This window comes from Mobula hypostoma, chromosome 5 (assembly GCF_963921235.1).
Source record: "Mobula hypostoma chromosome 5, sMobHyp1.1, whole genome shotgun sequence".
Classification (NCBI taxonomy): Eukaryota; Metazoa; Chordata; class Chondrichthyes; order Myliobatiformes; family Myliobatidae; genus Mobula; species Mobula hypostoma.
The window spans coordinates 3200889-3222789 of record NC_086101.1 but is presented as its reverse complement, the minus strand read 5'-3'; the positions used below and the strand labels follow the sequence as shown (position 1 = coordinate 3222789).

The window sequence follows — 21901 nt, the reverse complement described above, 5'->3', positions numbered from 1 at the left end:
AACCACTCTTTGCCTTCTGTGAGCAAGCCAGTTCTGGATCCACAAAGCAATGTCCCCTTGGATCCCATGCCTCCTTACTTTCTTAATAAGCCTTGCATGGGGTACCTTATCAAATGCCTTGCTAAAATCCATATACACTACATCTACTGCTCTACCTTCATCAATGTGTTTAGTCACATCCTCAAAAAATTAAATCAGGCTCGTAAGGCACGACCTGACTTTGACAGAGCCATGCTGACTATTCCTATCATATTATACCTCTCCAAATATTCATAAATCCTGCCTCTCAGGATCTTCTCCATCAACTTACCAACCACTGAAGTAAGACTCACTGGTCTATAATTTCCTGGGCTATCTCTAATCTCTTTCTTGAATAAGGGAACAATATCCACAACCCTCCAATCCTCTGAAACCTCTCCCGTCCCCATTGATGATGCAAAGATCATCGGCAGAGGCTCAGCAATATCCTCCCTCACCTCCCACAGTAGCCTGGGGTACATCTCATCCAGTCCCAGCGATTTATCCAACTTGATGCTTTCCAAAAGCTCCAGCACATCCTCTTTCTTAATTTTCCTCAAGGTTTTCAGTCCGCTGCAAGTCATCACTACAATCGCCAAGATCCTTTTCCATACTGAATACTGAAGTAAAGTATTCATTAAGTATCTCTGCTATTTCCTCCAGTTCCATACACACTTTCCCACTGTCACACTTGATAGGTCCTATTCTTTCACATCATATCCTCTTGCTCTACACATACTTGTAGAATGCCTTGGGGTTTTCCTTAATCCTACCTGCCAAGGCCTTCTCATGGCCCCTTCTGGCTCTCCCAATTTCCTTAAGCTCCTTCCTGTTAGCTTTCTGAACGTTTCGTAAGCTCTTCTATTCTTCTTGACCAGATTTGCTACAACCTTTGTACACCACAGTTCCTGTACCCTACCATCCTTTCCCTGTCTCATTGGAACATACCTATGCAGAACTCCACACAAATATCCCCTGAACATTTGCCACATTTCTTCCGTACATTTCCCTGAGAACATCTGTTCCCAATTTAAGCTTCCAAGTTCCTGCCTGATAGCCTCATAATTCCCCTTAGTCCAATTAAATGCTTTCCTAACTTGTCTGTTCCTATCTCTCTCCAATGCTATTGTAAAGGAGGTAGAATTGTGATCACTATCTCCAAAATGCTCTCCCACTGAGAGATCTGACACCTGACCAGGTTCATTTCCCAATACCAAATCAAGTACAGTGTCTCCTCTTGTAGGCGTATCTATAAAATTGTGTCAAGAAAGCTTCCTGAACACACCTAACAAACTCCACCCCATCTAAACCCCTCACCCTAGGGAGATGAAAATTGATATTTGGGAAATTAAAATCTCCCACCACGACAACCCTGTTATTATTACACCTTTCCAGGATCCGTTTCCCTATCTGCTCCTCGATATCCCTTTTACTATTGGGCGGTCTATAAAAAACACCCAGTAAAGTTATTGACCCCTTCCTGTTCCTAACCTCCACCCACAGAGACTCCGTAGACAATCCCTCCACGTCGTCCACCTTTTCTGTAGCCGTGACACTTCTTATACCCCAGACATTGAGATACAACATCTTGAGCACCGTATCTGCTGTCCTTTCTGATTCTGCATCCCAAATGTTTTGATACTCACCCTGTTGCCTGCGACTATGTCCCATCACCCACCTGCCTGCCCTTGCTGACAACCTGACTGCATGCTATCTTTACTTTTTTTACCATCCGTGCTACCCTGAGTCTCTTCACTCCGGTCCCCACCCCCGAGAAGCTTTTCCTTTCTCAGCCACGCAATTATCTGCCCAATCATCCTGTTTCTACCCTCACTGGCATGTGGCACAGGCAGCAACCCAGAAATTACTTCTGGGGGTGGCGGGGGGTCCTGCTTCCCAGCTTTCTACCTAGCTCACTAAAATCTCTTTACAGGATCCCATTGCTTTTCCTTCCTATGTCATTGGTACCAATATGTACCAAGACATCTGGCTGGTCTCCCTCCCTCTCCAAAATGTTGACACGGTCTGAGATTTCCCTGCCCCTGGCACTTGGGATACAACAGACCATCCAGGCGTCCCGCTGTCATCCACAGTATCTCCTGTCTGTTCCCCTCACTATTGAGTCCCATATTTCGACGTACCTATGATAAATGAAGATAATCCCTAATCTAATCCCTTGAAGATCCCCTCTCATTCTTCTAAGCAGGAGGAACTGGAGTCCTCGCTCCCACACCACCAGGTTCAGGAACAGTATTACCCTACAACCATCCGATTCTGAAGCAGCGTGGACAACTCCACTCTCCACAACTCTGATCTGCTTCTACAACTGCAAACTCCTGTCGAAGGGCCTCGGCCCAAAACAGCGACTGTACTCTTCTCCATGGATGCTGCCTGGCCTGCTGAGTTCCTGTGTGTGTGGTACTCACTTTCAGGAACTATTTTCCACTCAAGTTCACAATATCATTTTTTCTACTTGCAAAATTTGTCTTTTTTAATTGTTTTTCAGTTTATCAGAAATTCTATTGCATTTCTTTATATTTCTCGTAAATGCCATCAAGTAAACGGATCTCAAGGTAGCATATGGTAACATACATGCACTCTGATTATAAATTCATTTTACAAATTTGAATTTCAGCAAGTATAGTCCCAGTCAACTCAGTCCCTCCTCAAAGGCTAACCCCCTCGACCAAGTGAACCTCCTCTGCACCACCTTCAAAGCCCGTATCACTCCCCTCCAGATGTGTAACCCCAAATGTAAAATTGACCGGAGCTGAGCTCGTGGTGAACGTGCCTGATATCTTCAGCTGTCCCTGATACTCCCGGCCCAGGGGTTGGTTTTGGATGACACAGGAGTAGTCAGTAGAGGCGCCGTGACTCACAGCGATGACACTGTCCACCGTCAGCAGCCCAGCCTCGTCCGGTTTTGCCGACTCCCGGTGTGCAGTGACGAGCTGGCCCGCGGCGTCCCGCCACAACACTTGCGGCCGCGGGAACCACTTCTCCGAGACGCAGCCCAGCAGGACTTTGCTGCCCTCGTAGCCCACCATCTTCATCGTGGGCGGGTCTCCCATACCTAGAGGGTGCAGGGGTGTCAGTGGGCAATAGTGCCAGTTTGGTTTAAACAGGAGCTCACAAAGGAGAATATCCATGTTGCCCCCTGTACTCCCCCTGACCCACCATAATGACCTCTCTCACCCCCAACATCTCCCTCAGTACATCCGTCTGTCAGCCACCAGCCCCACCGTTCCACAGCACGCTGTCCCACCCACTCCCGTCCTCCTCTGCACTCGCTCGTCATTTCCAAGCATCCCACCCTCCCTCAACTCCACTCCCCTCCCCTTATGACACCCTCCCTCCCAACTCCCATCATCCCAACCTCCCTCAACTCCACTCCCCTCTCCTTATCTCGCCCTCCCTCCCAACTCCCATCATCCCAACCTCCCTCAGCTCCACTCCCCTCCCCTTATCTCGCCCTCCCTCCCAACTCCCATCCCCTCATCCCAACCTCCCTCAACTCCACTCCCCTCCCCTTATCTCGCCCTCCCTCCCACTCCCATCATCCCAACCTCCCTCAACTCCACTCCTCTCTCCTTATCTCACCCTCCCTCCCAACTCCCATCATCCCAACCTCCCTCAGCTCCATTCCCCTTATCCCACCCTCCCTTCCCCTATCCTGCCCTCTCCCCTCCCCACATCCCGTCCTCCTTCCCCCTCCCTCCCAACTCCCATCTGCTCATCCCACCCACCCTCCACTCCACTGCCTTCTCCTTATGTCGCCCTCCCTCCCAACTCCCATCCCCTCATCCCAACCTCCCTCAACTCCACTCCCCTCCCCTTATCTCGCCCTCCCTCCCACTCCCATCCCCTCTTCCCACCCACCCTCTCCACTCCCCTCCCCTTATCTCGACCCAACTCCCCTCATCCCAACCTCCCTCAACTCCACTCCCCTCCCCTATCTCGCCCTCCCTCCCAATTCCCATCCCCTCATCCCACCCACCCTCTCCACTCCACTCCCCTCCCCTTATGTCGCCCCCCCCAACATCCCAATCTCCCTCAGCTCCACTCCCCTCCCCTTATCCCACCCTCCCTTCCCCTATCCTGCCCGCTCCCCTCCCCACATCCCGTCCTCCTTCCCCCTCCCTCCATCCTGCCCTCCCTCCCAACTCCCATCCACTTATTCCGCCCTACCTCAACTCTGCTCCCCTCCCCTCAACCTGCCCTCCCTCTCCCACTCCCCCTCTCCAAATCCCTCCCCTTATCATGCCCTCCCTTTCCCCTCCCTGAATCCTTCCCTCTCCTCTCCCAGTATCCCGCCTCTCCTAGTATCCCACCCCTCCCAGTATCACACCCTCTCCTCTCCCAGTATCCCACTCCTCCCAGTATCACACCCTCTCTTCTCCCAGTATCCCACCCTCTCCTCCCGCAGTATCCCACCCCTCCCAGTATCCCACCCTCTCCTCCCGCAGTACCCCACCCTCTCCTCTCCCAGTATCCCACCCCTCCCAGTATCACACCCTCTCCTCTCCCAGTATCCCACCCTCTCCTCCCACAGTATCCCACCCTCTCTTCTCCCAGTATCCCGCCCCCCCCCAGTATCCTACCATCCCTCTACCCCCTCAAACCCTCCTCTTCACCTCTCACCTTTCTCAGTTCTTCTATGTTCCTCCTGTCCACTCTGAAGCCACTCCACCCAGGTCCTCTGCAATTGCTCACCCCCCCGCACCCCCCAGCTAACCTCCCGCTGCCTGCACTGCCCTGCGGCCGTTGGGACAAAGTACACCCTCTCGGTCCTCTGCAAACCCGCGCCCTCCGATCATCCCCACAGCCCATTTCCTGCTGTCCAGCGACACCTCACTCACTGGCAACTTGCAGCTGCAGAGAGCCCTCCTGGTCCTCAGCCTTGGAGACTACGAAGCACTTGTAGTGTCCCGTGTCGCCCACCGTCACCTTCTTCAGCAGCAGGGAGACATTCCCCTGGGGAAAGGCATCCTTGAACAGCTCTGTCCTCCCGGAGTACTGTGCCATCTGGATATCAGGAACGTCCTGCCCCTTCCGGTACAGGTGCACCACCTGGGACCAGTCCGTCCGAAACCAGCGCACCTCCATCTCCTCGAGGACCTCGGCCGGAATCAGCTGGCAAAGCAGCACGGCGTCCTGGCCCACCTCGACCACGATAGGCGCGCTCGGCGTGATCACGATAAACTCCCCTGGGGACGTGCAGGTAAAACGCAGTCAGAGTGTGGGCAGTAAACCTCCCGCACGCTTTACAGAAACAGAATTATCGTCACTGACTTAAACTGCATGTAATTTATTGTACAGTATTCTGGTAGCAGAGACGTTAAATTAACTAATGCAACACACACAAAATGCTGGTGAACGCAGCAGGCCAGGCAGCATCTATAGGAAGAGGTACAGTCGACGTTTCGGGCCGAGACCCTTCGTCAGGACTAATTCTTTCAGTTGGCCTGGCCTGCTGCGTTCACCAGCATTTTGTGCCTGCTGCTTGCCTGACTAACCTACTGCAATTCTTTGAGGAAATTACAAGCAGGGTAGACGAAGGAGATGCAGTAGGTGTAGTGTACTTGGATTTTCAGAAGGCCTTTGACAAGGTGCTGTACATGAGGCTGCTTAGCAAGATAAGATCCCATGGAATTACAGGGAAGTTACTAGCCTGGGTGGAGCATTGGCTGGTCGGCAGAAAACAGAGAGTGGGAATAAAGGGAACCTTTTCTGGCTGGCGGCTGGTTACCAGTGGAGTTCCACAGGGGATGGTGTTGGGACCGCTGCTTTTTATGATGTGTATCAATGATTTGGACTATGGGATTAATAGACTTGTGGCTAAATTTGCTGATGATATAGAGTTAAGTGGAGGAGCTAGTAGTGTTGAGGAAACAGAGAGCCAGCAGAGAGACTTAGACAGTTTAGGGGAATGGGCAGAGAAGTGGCAAATGAAATACAATGTTGGAAAGTGTATGGTCGTGCACTTTGGTGGAAGAAATAAATGGGCAGACTATTATTTCGATGGAGGGAGAATTCAAAATGCAGAGATGCAAAGGGACTTGGGAGTCCTTGTACAGGATACCCTGAAGGTTAACCTCCAGGTTGAGTCGCTGGTGAAGAAGGCAAATGCAATGTTGGCATTCATTTCTAGAGGTACAGAATATAAGAGCAGGGATGTGATGTTGAGGCTCTATAAGGCACTCGTAAGACCACACTTGGAGTATTGTGTGTGGTTTTGGGCTCCTTATTTTAGAAAGCATATACTGACATTGGAGAGGGTTCAGAGAATATTCACGAGAATGATTCCAGGAATGAAAGGGATGAGGAACGCCTGGCAGTTGTTGGGCTGTATTCCCTGGAGTTCAGGAGAATGGGGGGGGGGGGGGATCTCATAGAAACATTCCAAATGTTAAAAGGCCTCAACAGATTAGATATGGCAAAGTTATTTCCCATGGTAAGGGAGTCTAGGACAAGAAGCAATGACTTCAGGATTGAAGGACATCCAACTTAGAACAGAGGTGTGGGGAAATTACTTTAGTCAGAGGATGGTAAATCTGTGGAATTTGTTGCCACCAGTGGCTGTGGAGGCCAAGTCATTGGGTGCATTTAAGGCAGAGATAGATAGGTTCTTGACTAGCCAGGGCATCCAAGGGTATGGAGAGAAGGCAGGGGATGGGGATGACTGGAAGAATTGGATCAGCCCATGATTGAATAGCGGAGCAGACTCGATGGGCTGAATGGGCTACTTCTGCTCCTATATCTTATGGTATGGAATTTCCGGCATCTGCAGATTTCCTCATGCAATCGGTGCTGCCTTCTCGTGTTTGGCTGGTGGAAGACAACCTACATCGTGTTTGCGGATCGACAGCATCAAGCTGCAGGGCATGACGTTCAGGGACTTGGGCTAGATTGTATTTCTGCGAAACTGCATGTTCACTGCTGTCTCATACGTGATGAATGTACCTTGTGCTGTGTCTGACTGTTGGGTCTGTGGTTTCAGCCTTGACCCCAAGAGGAAAACTGTTTCGTTCGGCTGTGTTCAATAACAATTAAACTTGAAAAAGGAAATATCCGATAGACGTAGGCACACGGGCCTCTTACCCTGCTACATTTCTCAATAATTATTACAATATTAATCATAACATTTAAAAACTATTAAGCCACTTATCATCCGTCTGTAAGAATGGATGTCCTGCCGTTGCAGAGTGTCCAGAGGGGGTTCATGAAAATTATCACAGGAATGGAAGGGTTAACAACCAAGTTTGTCTCTGGGCTTGTACGTGTTGGAGTTAAGAACAAGAAGAGGGGATCTCATTCAAACCTATCAAATATTGGAAGGCCGAGATACATAGAATAGTACAGCATAGTACAGGCCCTTCAGTTGTGCCGACCCTCAAACCCTGCCTCCCATATACCCCCCCCACCTTAAATTCCTCCATATACCTGTCTAGCAGTCTCTTAAACTTCACTAGTGTATCTGCCTCCACCACTGACTCAGGCAGTGCATTCCACACACGAACCACTCTCTGAGTAAAAAAACCTTCCTCTAATATCCCCCTTGAACTTCCCACCCCTTACCTTAAAGCCATGTCCTCTTGTATTGAGCAGTGGTGCCCTGGGGAAGAGGCGCTGGCTATCCACTCTATCTATTCCTCTTATTATCTTGTACACCTCTATCATGTCTCCTCTCATCCTCCTTCTCTCCAAAGAGTAAAGCCCCATGTCCCTTAATCTCTGATCATAATGCATACTTTCTAAACCAGGCACCATCCTGGTAAATCTCCTCTGTACCATTTCCAATGCTTCCACATCCTTCCTATAGTGAGGTGACCAGAACTGGACACAGTACTCCAAGTGTGGCCTAACCAGAGTTTTATAGAGCTGCATCATTACATAGCGATTCTTAAACTCTATTCCTCAACTTATGAAAGCTAACACCCCATAAGCTTTCTTAACTACCCTATCTACCTGTGAGGCAACTTTCAGGGATCTGTGGACATGTATCCCCAGATCCCTCTGCTCCTCCGCACTACCAAGTATCCTGCCATTTACTTTGTACTCTGCCTTGGAGTTTGTCCTTCCAAAGTGTACCACCTCACACTTCTCCGGGTTGAACTCCATCTGCCACTTCTCAGCCCACTTCTGCATCCTATCAATGTCTCTCTGCAATCTTTGACAGTCCTCTACACTATCTACAACACCACCAACCTTTGTGTCGTCTGCAAACTTGCCAACCCATCCTTCTAGCCCACATCCAGGTAGTTAATAAAAATCAAGAAAAGTAGAGGTCCCAGAACCGATCCTTGTGGGACACCACTAGTCACAATCCTCCAATCTGAATGTACTCCCTCCACCACCACCCTCTGCTTTCTGCAGGCAAGCCAATTCTGAATCCACCTGGCCAAACTTCCCTGGATCCCATGCCCTCTGACTTTCTGAATAAGCCTACCATGTGGAACTTTGTCAAATGCCTTACTAAAATCCATATAGATCACATCCACTGCACTACCCTCATCTATATGCCTGGTCACCTCCTCAAAGAACTCTATCAGGCTTGTTAGACATGATCTGCCCTTCACAAAGCCGGGCTGACTGTCCCTGATCAGACCATGATTCTCTAAATGCCCATAGATCCTGTCTCTAAGAATCTTTACCGACAGCTTTCCCACCACTGACGTAAGGCTCACTGGTCTATAATTACCCGGACTATCCCTACTACCTTTTTTGAACAAGGGGACAACATTCTCCTCCCTCCAATCCTCCGGTACCATTCCCGTGGACGACGAGGACATAAAGATCCTAGCCAGAGGCTCAGCAATCTCTTCCCTCGCCTCATGGAGCACCCTGGGGAATATTTCGTCAGGCCCCGGGAACTTATCCGTCCTAATGTATTTTAACAACTCCAACACTTCCTCTGCCTTAATATCAGCATGCTCCAGAACATCAACCTCACTCATATTGTCCTCACCATCATCAAGTTCCCTCTCATGGTGAATACCGAAGAAAAGTATTCATTGAGGACCTCGCTCACTTCCACAGCCTCCAGGCACATCTTCCCACCTTTATCTCTAATCGGTCCTACCTTCACTCCTGTCACCCTTTTGTTCTTCACATAATTGAAGAATGCCTTGGGGTTTTCCTTTACCCTACTCGCCAAGGCCTTCTCATGCCCCCTTCTTGCTCTTCTCAGCCCCTTCTTAAGCTCCTTTCTTGCTTCCCTATATTCCTCAATAGACCCATCTGATCCTTGCTTCCTAAACCTCATGTATGCTGCTTTCTTCCACCTGACTAGATTTTCCACCTCACTTGTCACCCATGGTTCCTTCACCCTACCATTCTTTATCTTCCTCACTGGGACAAATTTATCCCCAACATCCTGCAAGAGATCCCTAAACATCGACCACATGTTCATAGTACATTTCCCTGCAAAAACATCATCCCAATTCACACCCGCAAGTTCTAGCCTTATAGCCTCATAATTTGCCCTTCCCCAATTAAAAATTTTCCTGTCCTCTTTGATTCTATTCTTTTCCATGATAATGCTAAAGGCCAGGGAGCGGTGGTCACTGTCCCCCAGATGCTCACCCACAGAGAGATCTGTGACCTGACCCGGTTCATTACCTAGTACTAGATCTAATATGGCGTTCTCCCAGTGGGCCTGTCCACATACTGTGACAGGAATCCATCCTGGACACACTTAACAAACTCTGCCCCGTCTAAACCCTTGGAACTAATCAGGAGCCAATCAATATTAGGGAAGTTAAAGTCACCCATGATAACAACCCTGTTATTTTTGCACCTTTCCAAAATCTGCCTCCCAATCTGCTCCTCTGTATCTCTGCTGCTACCAGGGGGCCTATAGAATACCCCCAATAGAGTAACTGCTCCCTTCCTGTTCCTGTACAGTGGATGTGGAGAGAGGGGGAGTTGAGGACCAGAGAGCACAACTCAGAATAGAAGGACACCACTTTAGAACAGAAATGAGGAGCAATTTCTTCAGCCAGAGGCTGGCGTATCTGTGGAATTTATTTCCCTGGACAGCTGTGAAGGCCGAGTCACTGGGTATATTTAAAGCGGAGGTTGATAGGTTCTTGATTAATCGGGGTTCAAAGGTTACGGGGAGAAGGCAGGAGAATGGCGTTGAGAGGATGAATAAATCAGCCAGCGGGCTAGAGGATCATCACGGTTTCTCTTCCACCCTTCAGACACATTTACCAGCAGCGCTGCAGCCACAAGGGCCCTGAGCATTGTCAATGATCCCTCCCACCAGTCAACAATCTCTTTGACCCCTCACCGTCAGGCAGGAGGAAACCGGAGCATTAGGCTGGCAAACAGCTTCTTGCCCCAGGCTGTGAGACCACGGAACTCCCTGCCAATGCCCAGGTCTCATCAGGTATGAAATGCCCGCAGCGTTACACCGTTTACTTTTCATCTTGCATCGGGAATCCCCTGCGATATTTCTTCATTGAACAGGGGTAATATTAATTTATGTGTTATGTATGTGAGTTGTGTGTACTGTATTGTGTACCTTGGTCCGGAGGGACATTGTTTCATTTGGCCGTATACGTGTGTACAGTTGTATGCGAGTTGTGTGTACTGTATTGTGTACCCTGGTCCGGAGGAACATTATCTCGTTTGGCTGTATACGTGTGTACAGTTGTGAGTTGTGTGTACTGGATTGTGTACCTTGGTCCGGAGGGACATTGTTTCATTTGGCCGTATACGTGTGTACGGTCGTATGTGAGTTGTGTGTACTGTATTGTGCACCCTGGTCCGGAGGAACATTGTTTCGTTTGGCTGTATACATGTATCTTGTTACGGTTGTATGACAATAAGCTAAACTTGAACATGAATGGTGGAGTTGACTTGATGGACTGAATAGTCTTATTCTGCTCCAACATCTTGTGATCTGATTGTGACGCTGCTCACCTCGATCACTGATTTCCAAAACCCACCCGTCTCCGCCAACGCTGGGAGAGTCATCGCCCAATGTTTAGTAAGTGTAAACCACCTCAGCCAAGGCTGCAGGGTCCACACTGTCCATCCAGGACATCCCAATTGGAAGCAAGTTGTCCCGAGGAGTTGGGGCGGGGGTAACCCAGGAACACAGCACTGTCTTACCAAGAGATGTAGTGACCAGCAGGAAGAGAATCGCTGGAAGATATTGCCACTTCATCGCCAAACGACTAAACCCTGTCCTCGAGAATCCCACAGCAACGTTCATGGGAACCTGAAATAACATTCCACCCATGGTCAGACAGAAGTCCAGAGCACCATCCAAATTGAGAGCATTGTCCCATCCTTCTACAGAGGGGAAGGTGGCAGATCCCACCCCCAAACAGCCGCCCAGTAGATAGATATTCATAGTGCTGAGAGTGGATTTAATCCGCATTAAGGATTTGGAACTGGAACTGGATAAAATCCAGATCATTCGGGAGGCTGAGGGGTAACAGACAGGATATATAGAGAGATAGTTACACCCAAAGTATTAAATATACTAAATTTTTAATATTTACTATCGATTTCTACTCCAGGGAGCACGAAGAGCAGAATCAAATATCTCTGTGATGATTGTACGCTCTAGTATCAATTGTTTGGTGACAATAAAGTATAAAGGTGCAGGACACTGGGTGACAGTCAGGACGGGGAACAGGGTTAAACGGCCAGTGTAGAGTATCTCTGTGGTCATCCCCCTCAACAACAGGCATATCACTTTGGATACTGCTGGGGGAGGAGAGAATGACCGAGCAGAGGGGGGAATGACCGAGCAGACGGAAGTCACAGCAGTCAGGTCTCTGGCACTGAGTGGCTCTGCCAACCAGAAGAAAATGGGGAGAGAGGAGACGAATTGTGGTGATCGGGGATTCGTTTGTTAGGGGAACAGAACGGTGGCTCTGTGGATGAGAACAAGATTACAGATGGTATGTTGCTTCCCAGCTGCCACAGTTCAGGACTTCTCAGATCGAGTCCTCAGCATTCTTAAGTGGGAGGGTGAGCAACCAGAGGTCGTGATCCACATAGGTACCAATGACACAGGTCGGAAGAGTGACAAGGTTCTGCAAACAGCGTTCAGGGAGTTAAAGGACGGGACCTCCAGGGCGGTGATTTCAGGATCGCTACATGCTAGTGAGGCCAAAAATAGGAAGGTTATACAGTTTAATACGTGGCTAAGGAACTGGTGTAAGATGGAGGGCATAAGATATTTTTGATCATTGGGTTCTCTTCCAGGGAATGTTGGGACCCGTACAGAAGAGACGATTTACAGCTGAACTGGAAGTGGACTAATATTCCAGCAGGACGGTTTGCTAGTGCTGTACTTGGGGGGGGGTGAGGGGGGTAACTAGATTTGTAGCAGGATGGGAACCAGAGTACCAGAACAGATAGTTGAGAGGTTGTGAAGGCAGATGTTAGTACAACATCAGACAAAGCCAGGAATCAAAAGTTTGACAATGATTTGACTAATGTCCTGAGATGAATATATTTCAATTCAAGAAGTATCACACGTTCTTAATTTTGTCTAAAGGAACATTCGACTCCAGTAACATACCATAAATATTAGATATTGAACCATTATAAAAATGTGTCAAATTTAAAATTACATCTAGTAAGTTCTTATCTGAGCTTATAGGAAATAAGCATAATTGAGATCTTAGAAAGTCTCTAATTTGTAGATATCTAAAAAAGTGAATTTTGGGTAGGCTATATTCAGCTGACAATTATTCAAATGGAAAAAAGATTTCCTCCAACAAACAGATCCCAAAAACATTTAATGTTTTTAACCTGTCCCATTCTTTAAAATCTAAATCAGTCGTGGAGGGTTTTTAAAAAATTAGACTGAATGGGACTAGAAAAGGAAAATCTCAATAAACCAAAATGTTTTCTAAATTGTATCCAGATCCTCAGAGTATGTTTAACTATTAAATTATCAGTTAGTTTACTTACAAATAAAGGAAGTGAGGATCCAAGAAGAGAAATAATAGAAAATTAATTAACAGAATTAGCTTTATTAACATAGAAAATAGGTGCAGGAGTGGGCCATTCGGCCCTTCGAGCCTGCACCACCATTCAGTATGATCATGGCTGATCATCCAACTCAGAACCCTGTACCTGCCTTCTCTCCGTACCCCCTGATCCCTTTAGCCACAAGGGCCATATCTAACTCCCTCTTAAATATAGCCAATGAACTGGCCTCAACTGTTTCCTGTGGCAGAGAATTCCACAGATTCACCACTCTCTGTGTGAAGAAGTTTCTCCTCATCTCGGTCCTAAAAGGCTTCCCCTTTATCCTCAAACTGTGACCCCTTGTTCTGGACTTCCCCAACATCGGGAACAATCTTCCTGCATCTAGCCTGTCCAATCCCTTTAGGATTTTATATGTTTCAATAAGATCCCCCCTCCATCTTCTAAGTTCCAATGAGTATAAGCCTAGCCGATCCAGTCTTTCATCATATGAAAGTCCTGCCATCCCAGGAATCAATCTGGTGAACCTTCTTTGTACTCCCTCTATAGCAAGAATGTCTTTCCTCAGATTAGGGGACCAAAACTGCACACAATACTCCAGGTGTGATCTCACCAAGGCCTTGTACAACTGCAGTAGTACCTCCCTGCTCCTGTACTCGAATCCTCTCGCTATAAATGCCAGCATACCATTCACCTTTTTCACCGCCTGCTGTACCTGCATGCCCACTTTCAATGACTGGTGTATAATGACACCCAGGTCTCGTTGCACCTCCCCTTTTCCTAATCGGCCACCATTCAGATAATAATCTGTTTTCCTGTTTTTACCACCAAAGTGGATAACCTTACACTAATCCACATTAAATTGCATCTGCCATGAATTTGCCCACTCACCTAACCTATCCAAGTCACCCTGCATCCTCTTGGCATCCTCCTCACAGCTAACACTGCCGCCCAGCTTCGTGTCATCCGCAAACTTGGAGATGCTGCATTTAATTCCCTCATCCAAATCATTAATATATATTGTAAACAACTGGGGTCCCAGCACTGAGCCTTGCGGTACCCCACTAGTCACTGCCTGCCATTCTGAAAGGGTCCCGTTTATTCCCACTCTTTGCTTCCTGTCTGCTAACCAATTCTCTATCCACATCAATACCTTACCCCCATACCGTGTGCTTTACGTTTGCACACTAATCTCCTGTGTGGGACCTTGTCAAAAGCCCTTTGAAAATCCAAATATACCACATCCACTGGTTCTCCCCTATCCACTCTACTAGTTACATCCTCAAAAAATTCTATGAGATTCGTCAGACATGATTTTCCTTTCACAAATCCATGCTGACTTTCTCCAATGATTTCACCAAATGTGCTGTTATCACATCTTTGATAACTGATTGACTGACTTAACAGAAAGGCAGATGAGCGCAGGGCATGGATCAACAGCTGGGATTACATGTCACAGCCATTTGTGAGACTGTGTTGGAGGAGGGACAGGACTGACAGCTCACTATACTGAGGTTCCCTTGTTTCTCATGCTGCCGAGCAGCAGGGATTAAAAGAGGAAGGGTGACGTTACTAGACAGTGAAAATATCACAGCAGTGCTCATTCTGGACGACTGGAGAACTCGTCTAGTGAGCCGTGGAACTGAGGAATAAGAAAGGTATGACCATGTTAATGGGGCCATATTACAGACCACCCAGCAGTCCGAGGGATTTAATTTGCTCACAGATCACAGACTGTTGCAAGAAGCATAAGGTTGTGATAGTACACGATTTTAACTTTCCACATATTGTCTGAGGGACTCCCATACTGTAAAAAGACTAGACGGGATAAAGTTTGTCAAATGCGATCAGGGGAGTTTCCTTAATCAGTACACAGAAGTCCCAACGAGGGAGGGTGTGATATTAGGGAAGGAGACAGGCAGGTGACAGAAGCTTGTGTTGGGAACACTTTGGTACCTGGCGTTAGACAATCGATGGAAGGAGTGTGTAGAAAGGAGTGTGTAAAAAGGTGTTACCCTTCAATCAGGACCACAATTCAGATTTAAAAGGTCCTCTTGACTCGGGCAGCGACGAGTCCACGAGAGAGACTGATTAGAAAGGGCAATAAAACATGCAAATGCACGCTGAGCGGCACACAGTGCTGGTTTTAGAGTAGATTTGGTTCATCGACCTTAGGCGAGGCAACATATCGTACGTTTCCCTCTTTCTGTTGTTATTTGTCCATCCCTGGTCTGTTAGGGCACAGGGAGACTGGCTCCAGGGGCCATGTTTTGTACTGTGTGGGGGAGGTGGGAAGTCTGGGAGATCTCCACTGTCATGGGTAAACACATCTGCACCAGGGGCGCCAAGAGGCAGCTCCCATAGGGGAGAATGAGGAGGTGACGGGAGCTACAGGCAGCCAGTCACCCCCAGATTGCAGGAGCCAGTGCAGAGTACGCCTGTGGCCGCTCCCCTCAATAATACGTACAGTACACTGCTTTAGACAACACTGAGGGAGCCGACCGAGCGAGGGGAGCCACAGGGAGTCCCTGGCGCTCAGAAGGGCGGAGAGGTGAAGAGGCCCTGCTGTGTTGTTTGGAGACCGCATAGTCAGAGGAGCAGGGCCATTGATTACTTACACTCGCCGTATTCACCTAACGAAGGGTCTCGGCCCGAAACGTCGACTGCACCTCTTCCTAGAGATGCTGCCTGGCCTGCTGCGATCACCAGCAACTTTTGGCTGTGTTGCTTGTACAAAGTAACAAAATGGTGCCGGGTGGGTGGGAAGTAAACTCCGAATGCGGATCCCGGAAGAACTGACATTCCGGGCAGGCATGGACCCATGACACTTCCAGCCACCTCTCCCCACCCACCCCGGGACATTGACCCACACTCCGGCGGGGAGACGGGTCGCTAGCCCCAGGGGGCGTCCGGACTAGCCCCCGGCCGCGCTCCTTCCGCGGCCGACCTGCGTTTCCCAAACCCCGCTGAAACGTTTCCCAGCCGACCCCCGAAGGTTCGGAACACTTACTCCAGATGGTAAAGGGTCGGCACCAGCCACTGCCCCCACCCACGGCTCCGGGAGAGCGTCGGGGCGTCTACCCCTTGATACTTTCACTTTGGAAACCGCGAACTAGCACGACGGTGCGGCCGAACCCTCTCTGTCACTCACGCCCCACGTCACAGCACCAAACCCTGCCCCTCGCAAAGTTCAACTTCTCCCTTCAAGTTTCAAAGTTCAGGGTCTCCCTTTTGTCCTCGATGTCACTGGCGTTTCGGGTGAAAATAAAGCTCCCTCCCTCCATCTCTGGCGATGTTCAGGGCTTCCTTCATCGTGTCAGTAATTTCCTCTCGGTTTTCACGACTACCAGTCATGTGATACCCTGGTGGCGCTCAGGGAGGGGGGGGGAGGAGGAGGAGGAAAAGAGAGAGAGAGAGATCTTCACTCCAGTTTCTGTAAGTGTTGTTTCACCAGTCAGGGTTGTTACCCATGAACTGAACTCCTGAAACTGGATAACCGGTAATCTGTCCTCTACCCTTGGCGTGGGCGACAGGCACGCAAGCCTCCGAACCACGACAAGGAACAGGAGTGTCTCTGCGTAAAGTGAATGAGAAAGTCCAGGCGGTGCTGGGTTGATGGGCGGAGGTTGCTCAGCCCTACCGCTTGAGCAAAGCAATCGTCCTTGAGTCTGTGAAGTCATCCGGCAGTCAGGGAAATCAGTGGCACTGTGTCCAGCCTCTCATCAGAACTCAACCCCTCTTGTCCAGGCAACATCTTTGGATTAATTCACGTTTGACCTGCTGTGGGGTAAACAGCCTGAGAGAGATGGTCACAGACGGAGGAACTAAACAGTTACAGGGACATAAGCAAATAGCCCATCTGCCCACCATGGTATCAGAACAAGTCGCTGACTCCTCGCAGGAGAGGATCTAGCACAGGGAGAAGTTGTTTAAAAGTGACAGGATGTCCATTTCACAGAGCCGAGTTTCACATTCCGTCCTGAGCAGGGGGGCTATATGAGTGTGGAGGCCAATTCATTTAATATATTTAAAGTGAAAATTGATAAGTTCAGCAATAAGTTAAACCCTCCCTTCCTTCCTTCCTTCTTTTATTGAAATTCTGTCCACTGCACTGCCTTCATCACTGGACAATACTGAATTCGCCCCTTTCTGAGAAACCTGCCAGCCACCTTCCTCCACACAGCTCCCCTCATTCAATACCATCTCCCGTTCGCTACTTTTGTCTTCGTTACGACCTGACATCTCCACCCAACAAGCCTTGACTAAATCCCTCAATCATTTCCCGCCCTGCTCAGACCTCACACATACCTCGAATTCAATAACCCGTCAGCAGGCGACATCTAAACCTGTTTGGGGACAGACACGGGGCTGTAAACGGGGGGGGGGGGTTATGTTTTGGACAGACGAGTTTGAATAATCCTGTGTTCAGAATTGATATGCATGAAACAGGCATTCGTCGGGATATTTTAACCAGACTATGGATTGATACAGGACAGTGGGATTAGTGTGGGACTGACACAGGGCTGTGGGGAGAGAGCGGAACAGTGAGATTAGTGTGGGCCTGATACAGGGCTGTGGGGAGAGTGGGACAGTGAGATTAGTGTGGGCCTGATACAGGGCTGTGGGGAGAGTGGGACAGTGGGATTAGTGTGGGACTGACACAGGGCTGTGGGGAGAGTGGGACAGTGAGATTAGTGTGGGCCTGATACAGGGCTGTGGGGAGAGTGGGACAGTGGGATTAGTGTGGGACTGACACAGGGCTGTGGGGAGAGTGGGACAGTGGGATTAGTGTGGGCCTGATACAGGGCTGTGGGGAGAGTGGGACAGTGAGATTAGTGTGGGCCTGATACAGGGCTGTGGGGAGAGTGGGACAGTGGGATTAGTGTGGGACTGACACAGGGCTGTGGGGAGAGAGCGGAACAGTGAGATTAGTGTGGGCCTGATACAGGGCTGTGGGGAGAGTGGGACAGTGGGATTAGTGTGGGGACTGACACAGGGCTGTGGGGAGAGAGCGGAACAGTGAGATTAGTGTGGGCCTGATACAGGGCTGTGGGGAGAGTGGGACAGTGAGATTAGTGTGGGCCTGATACAGGGCTGTGGGGAGAGTGGGACAGTGGGATTAGTGTGGGACTGACACAGGGCTGTGGGGAGAGAGCGGAACAGTGAGATTAGTGTGGGCCTGATACAGGGCTGTGGGGAGAGTGGGACAGTGGGATTAGTGTGGGGACTGACACAGGGCTGCGGGGAGAGAGTGGGACAGTGAGATTAGTGTGGGCCTGATACAGGGCTGTGGGGAGAGAGTGGGATTAGTGTAGGGACTGATATAGGGCTGTGGGGAGATTGGGACAGTGGGATTAGTGTGGGCCTGATACAGGACTGTGGGAAGAGAGTAGGACAATGGGATTAGTGTGGGGACTGTTACAGGGCTGTGGGGAGAGTGGGACAGTGAGATTAGTGTGGGCCTGATACAGGGCTGTGGGGAGAGTGGGACAGTGGGATTAGAGTGGGGACTGACACAGGGCTGCGGGGAGAGAGTGGGACAGTGAGATTAGTGTGGGCCTGATACAGGGCTGTGGGGAGAGAGTGGGATTAGTGTAGGGACTGATATAGGGCTGTGGGGAGATTGGGACAGTGGGATTAGTGTGGGCCTGATACAGGACTGTGGGAAGAGAGTAGGACAATGGGATTAGTGTGGGGACTGTTACAGGGCTGTGGGGAGAGTGGGACAGTGGGATTAGTGTGGGCCTGATACAGGACTGTGGGGAGAGGGTGGGACAGTGGGATTAGTGTGGGGACTGACCCTGGACTGTGGGGAGAGAGTGGGACAGTGGGATTAGTGTGGGGACTGACACAGGGCTGTGGGGAGAGAGTGGAACAGTGGGGTTAGTGTGGGGACTGACACAGGGCTGTGGGGAGAGTGGGACAGTGGGATTAGGGTGGGGACTGACACAGGGCTGTGGGGAGAGAGTGGGACAGTGGGATTAGTGTGGGGACTGACACAGGGCTGTGGGGAGAGTGGGACAGTGGGATTAGTGTGGGACTGACACAGGGCTGTGAGGGGACAGTGGGATTAGTGTGAGGATTGACACAGGGCTGTGGGGAGATTGGGACAGTGGGATTTGTGTGAACCTGATACAGGGCTGTGGGGAGAGAGTGGGACAGTGGGATTAGTGTGGGGACTGACACAGGGCTGTGGGGAGAGAGTGGGACAGTGGGATTAGTGTGGGCCTGATACAGGGCTGTGGGGAGATTGGGACAGTGGGATTTGTGTGAACCTGATACAGGGCTGTGGGGAGAGAGTGGGACAGTGGGATTAGTGTGGGGACTGACACAGGGCTGTGGGGAGAGTGGGACAGTGGGATTAGTGTGGGGACTGACACAGGACTGTGGGGAGAGTGGGACAGTGGGATTTGTGTGAACCTGACACAGGGCTGTGGGGAGAGAGTGGGACAGTGGGATTAGTGTGGGGACTGACACAGGGCTGTGGGGAGAGTGGGACAGTGGGATTAGTGTGGGGACTGACACAGGACTGTGGGGAGAGTGGGACAGTGGGATTTGTGTGAACCTGACACAGGGCTGTGGGGAGAGAGTGGGACAGTGGGATTAGTGTGGGGACTGACACAGGGCTGTGGGGAGAGTGGGACAGTGGGATTTGTGTGAACCTGACACAGGGCTGTGGGGAGAGTGGGACAGTGGGATTAGTGTGGGGACTGACACAGGGCTGTGGGGAGATTGGGACAGTGGGATTTGTGTGAACCTGACACAGGGCTGTGGGGAGAGGGTGGGACAGTGGGATTAGTGTGGGGACTGACACAGGGCTGTGGGGAGAGAGTGGGACAGTGGGATTAGTGTGGGGACTGACACAGGGCTGTGGGGAGAGAGTGGGACAGTGGGATTAGTGTGGGGACTGACACAGGGCTGTGGGGAGAGTGGGACAGTGGGATTAGTGTGGGGACTGACACAGGGCTGTGGGGAGAGGGTGGGACAGTGGGATTAGTGTGGGGACTGACACAGGGCTGTGGGGAGAGTGGGACAGTGGGATTAGTGTGGGGACTGACACAGGGCTGTGGGGAGAGGGTGGGACAGTGGGATTTGTGTGAACCTGACACAGGGCTGTGGAGAGAGTGGGACAGTGGGATTAGTGTGGGGACTGACACAGGGCTGTGGGGAGAGTGGGACAGTGGGATTTGTGTGAACCTGACACAGGGCTGTGGGGAGAGAGTGGGACAGTGGGATTAGTTTGGGGTTTGGTACAGGGCTGTGGGGAGAGAGTGGGACAGTGGGATTAGTGTGGGGACTGACACAGGGCTGTGGGGAGAGAGTGGGACAGTGGGATTTGTGTGAACCTGACACAGGGCTGTGGGGAGAGTGGGACAGTGGGATTTGTGTGGGGACTGACACAGGACTGTGGGGAGAGTGGGACAGTGGGATTTGTGTGAACCTGACACAGGGCTGTGGGGAGAGGGTGGGACAGTGGGATTTGTGTGAACCTGACACAGGGCTGTGGAGAGAGTGGGACAGTGGGATTAGTGTGGGGACTGACACAGGGCTGTGGGGAGAGTGGGACAGTGGGATTTGTGTGAACCTGACACAGGGCTGTGGGGAGAGAGTGGGACAGTGGGATTAGTTTGGGGTTTGGTACAGGGCTGTGGGGAGAGAGTGGGACAGTGGGATTAGTGTGGGGACTGACACAGGGCTGTGGGGAGAGGGTGGGACAGTGGGATTTGTGTGAACCTGACACAGGGCTGTGGAGAGAGTGGGACAGTGGGATTAGTGTGGGGACTGACACAGGGCTGTGGGGAGAGAGTGGGACAGTGGGATTAGTTTGGGGTTTGGTACAGGGCTGTGGGGAGAGTGGGACAGTGGGATTAGTGTGGGGACTGACACAGGGCTGTGGGGAGAGGGTGGGACAGTGGGATTTGTGTGAACCTGACACAGGGCTGTGGGGAGAGTGGGACAGTGGGATTAGTGTGGGGACTGACACAGGGCTGTGGGGAGATTGGGACAGTGGGATTTGTGTGAACCTGACACAGGGCTGTGGGGAGAGGGTGGGACAGTGGGATTAGTGTGGGGACTGACACAGGGCTGTGGGGAGAGAGTGGGACAGTGGGATTAGTGTGGGGACTGACACAGGGCTGTGGGGAGAGAGTGGGACAGTGGGATTAGTGTGGGGACTGACACAGGGCTGTGGGGAGAGTGGGACAGTGGGATTAGTGTGGGGACTGACACAGGGCTGTGGGGAGAGGGTGGGACAGTGGGATTAGTGTGGGGACTGACACAGGGCTGTGGGGAGAGTGGGACAGTGGGATTAGTGTGGGGACTGACACAGGGCTGTGGGGAGAGGGTGGGACAGTGGGATTTGTGTGAACCTGACACAGGGCTGTGGAGAGAGTGGGACAGTGGGATTAGTGTGGGACTGACACAGGGCTGTGGGGAGAGGGTGGGACAGTGGGATTTGTGTGAACCTGACACAGGACTGTGGAGAGAGTGGGACAGTGGGATTAGTGTGGGGACTGACACAGGACTGTGGGGAGAGTGGGACAGTGGGATTTGTGTGGGGACTGACACAGGACTGTGGGGAGAGTGGGACAGTGGGATTTGTGTGAACCTGACACAGGGCTGTGGAGAGAGTGGGACAGTGGGATTAGTGTGGGGACTGACACAGGGCTGTGGAGAGAGTGGGACAGTGGGATTAGTGTGGGGACTGACACAGGGCTGTGGGGAGAGTGGGACAGTGGGATTTGTGTGAACCTGACACAGGACTGTGGAGAGAGTGGGACAGTGGGATTAGTGTGGGGACTGACACAGGACTGTGGGGAGAGTGGGACAGTGGGATTTGTGTGGGGACTGACACAGGACTGTGGGGAGAGTGGGACAGTGGGATTTGTGTGAACCTGACACAGGGCTGTGGAGAGAGTGGGAC

At 50.7% G+C, this 21901-nt stretch overlaps 1 protein-coding gene across 2 annotated transcripts in view; it reads right to left on the bottom strand.

The window, feature by feature from the left end:
• Positions 1 to 16338, bottom strand: part of LOC134346500 (butyrophilin subfamily 1 member A1-like) — a 47146-nt gene extending 30808 nt beyond the window's left edge. The window contains exons 1-4 of one of the 2 annotated variants that reach the window (XM_063047882.1): positions 15989 to 16338; positions 11140 to 11248; positions 4878 to 5225; positions 2810 to 3091 (exon numbers count right to left, since the gene is read on the bottom strand). In XM_063047882.1, coding sequence (XP_062903952.1) covers positions 2810 to 3091; positions 4878 to 5225; positions 11140 to 11242 — 733 coding nt within the window. In that variant the 5' untranslated portion in view covers positions 11243 to 11248; positions 15989 to 16338. Of the gene's footprint in view, positions 1 to 2809; positions 3092 to 4877; positions 5226 to 11139; positions 11249 to 15596; positions 15966 to 15988 lie in introns of those variants that run through there. The other variant, XM_063047883.1, reaches the window with a different exon arrangement.
• Between the last annotated feature and the right edge of the window lie 5563 nt (positions 16339 to 21901).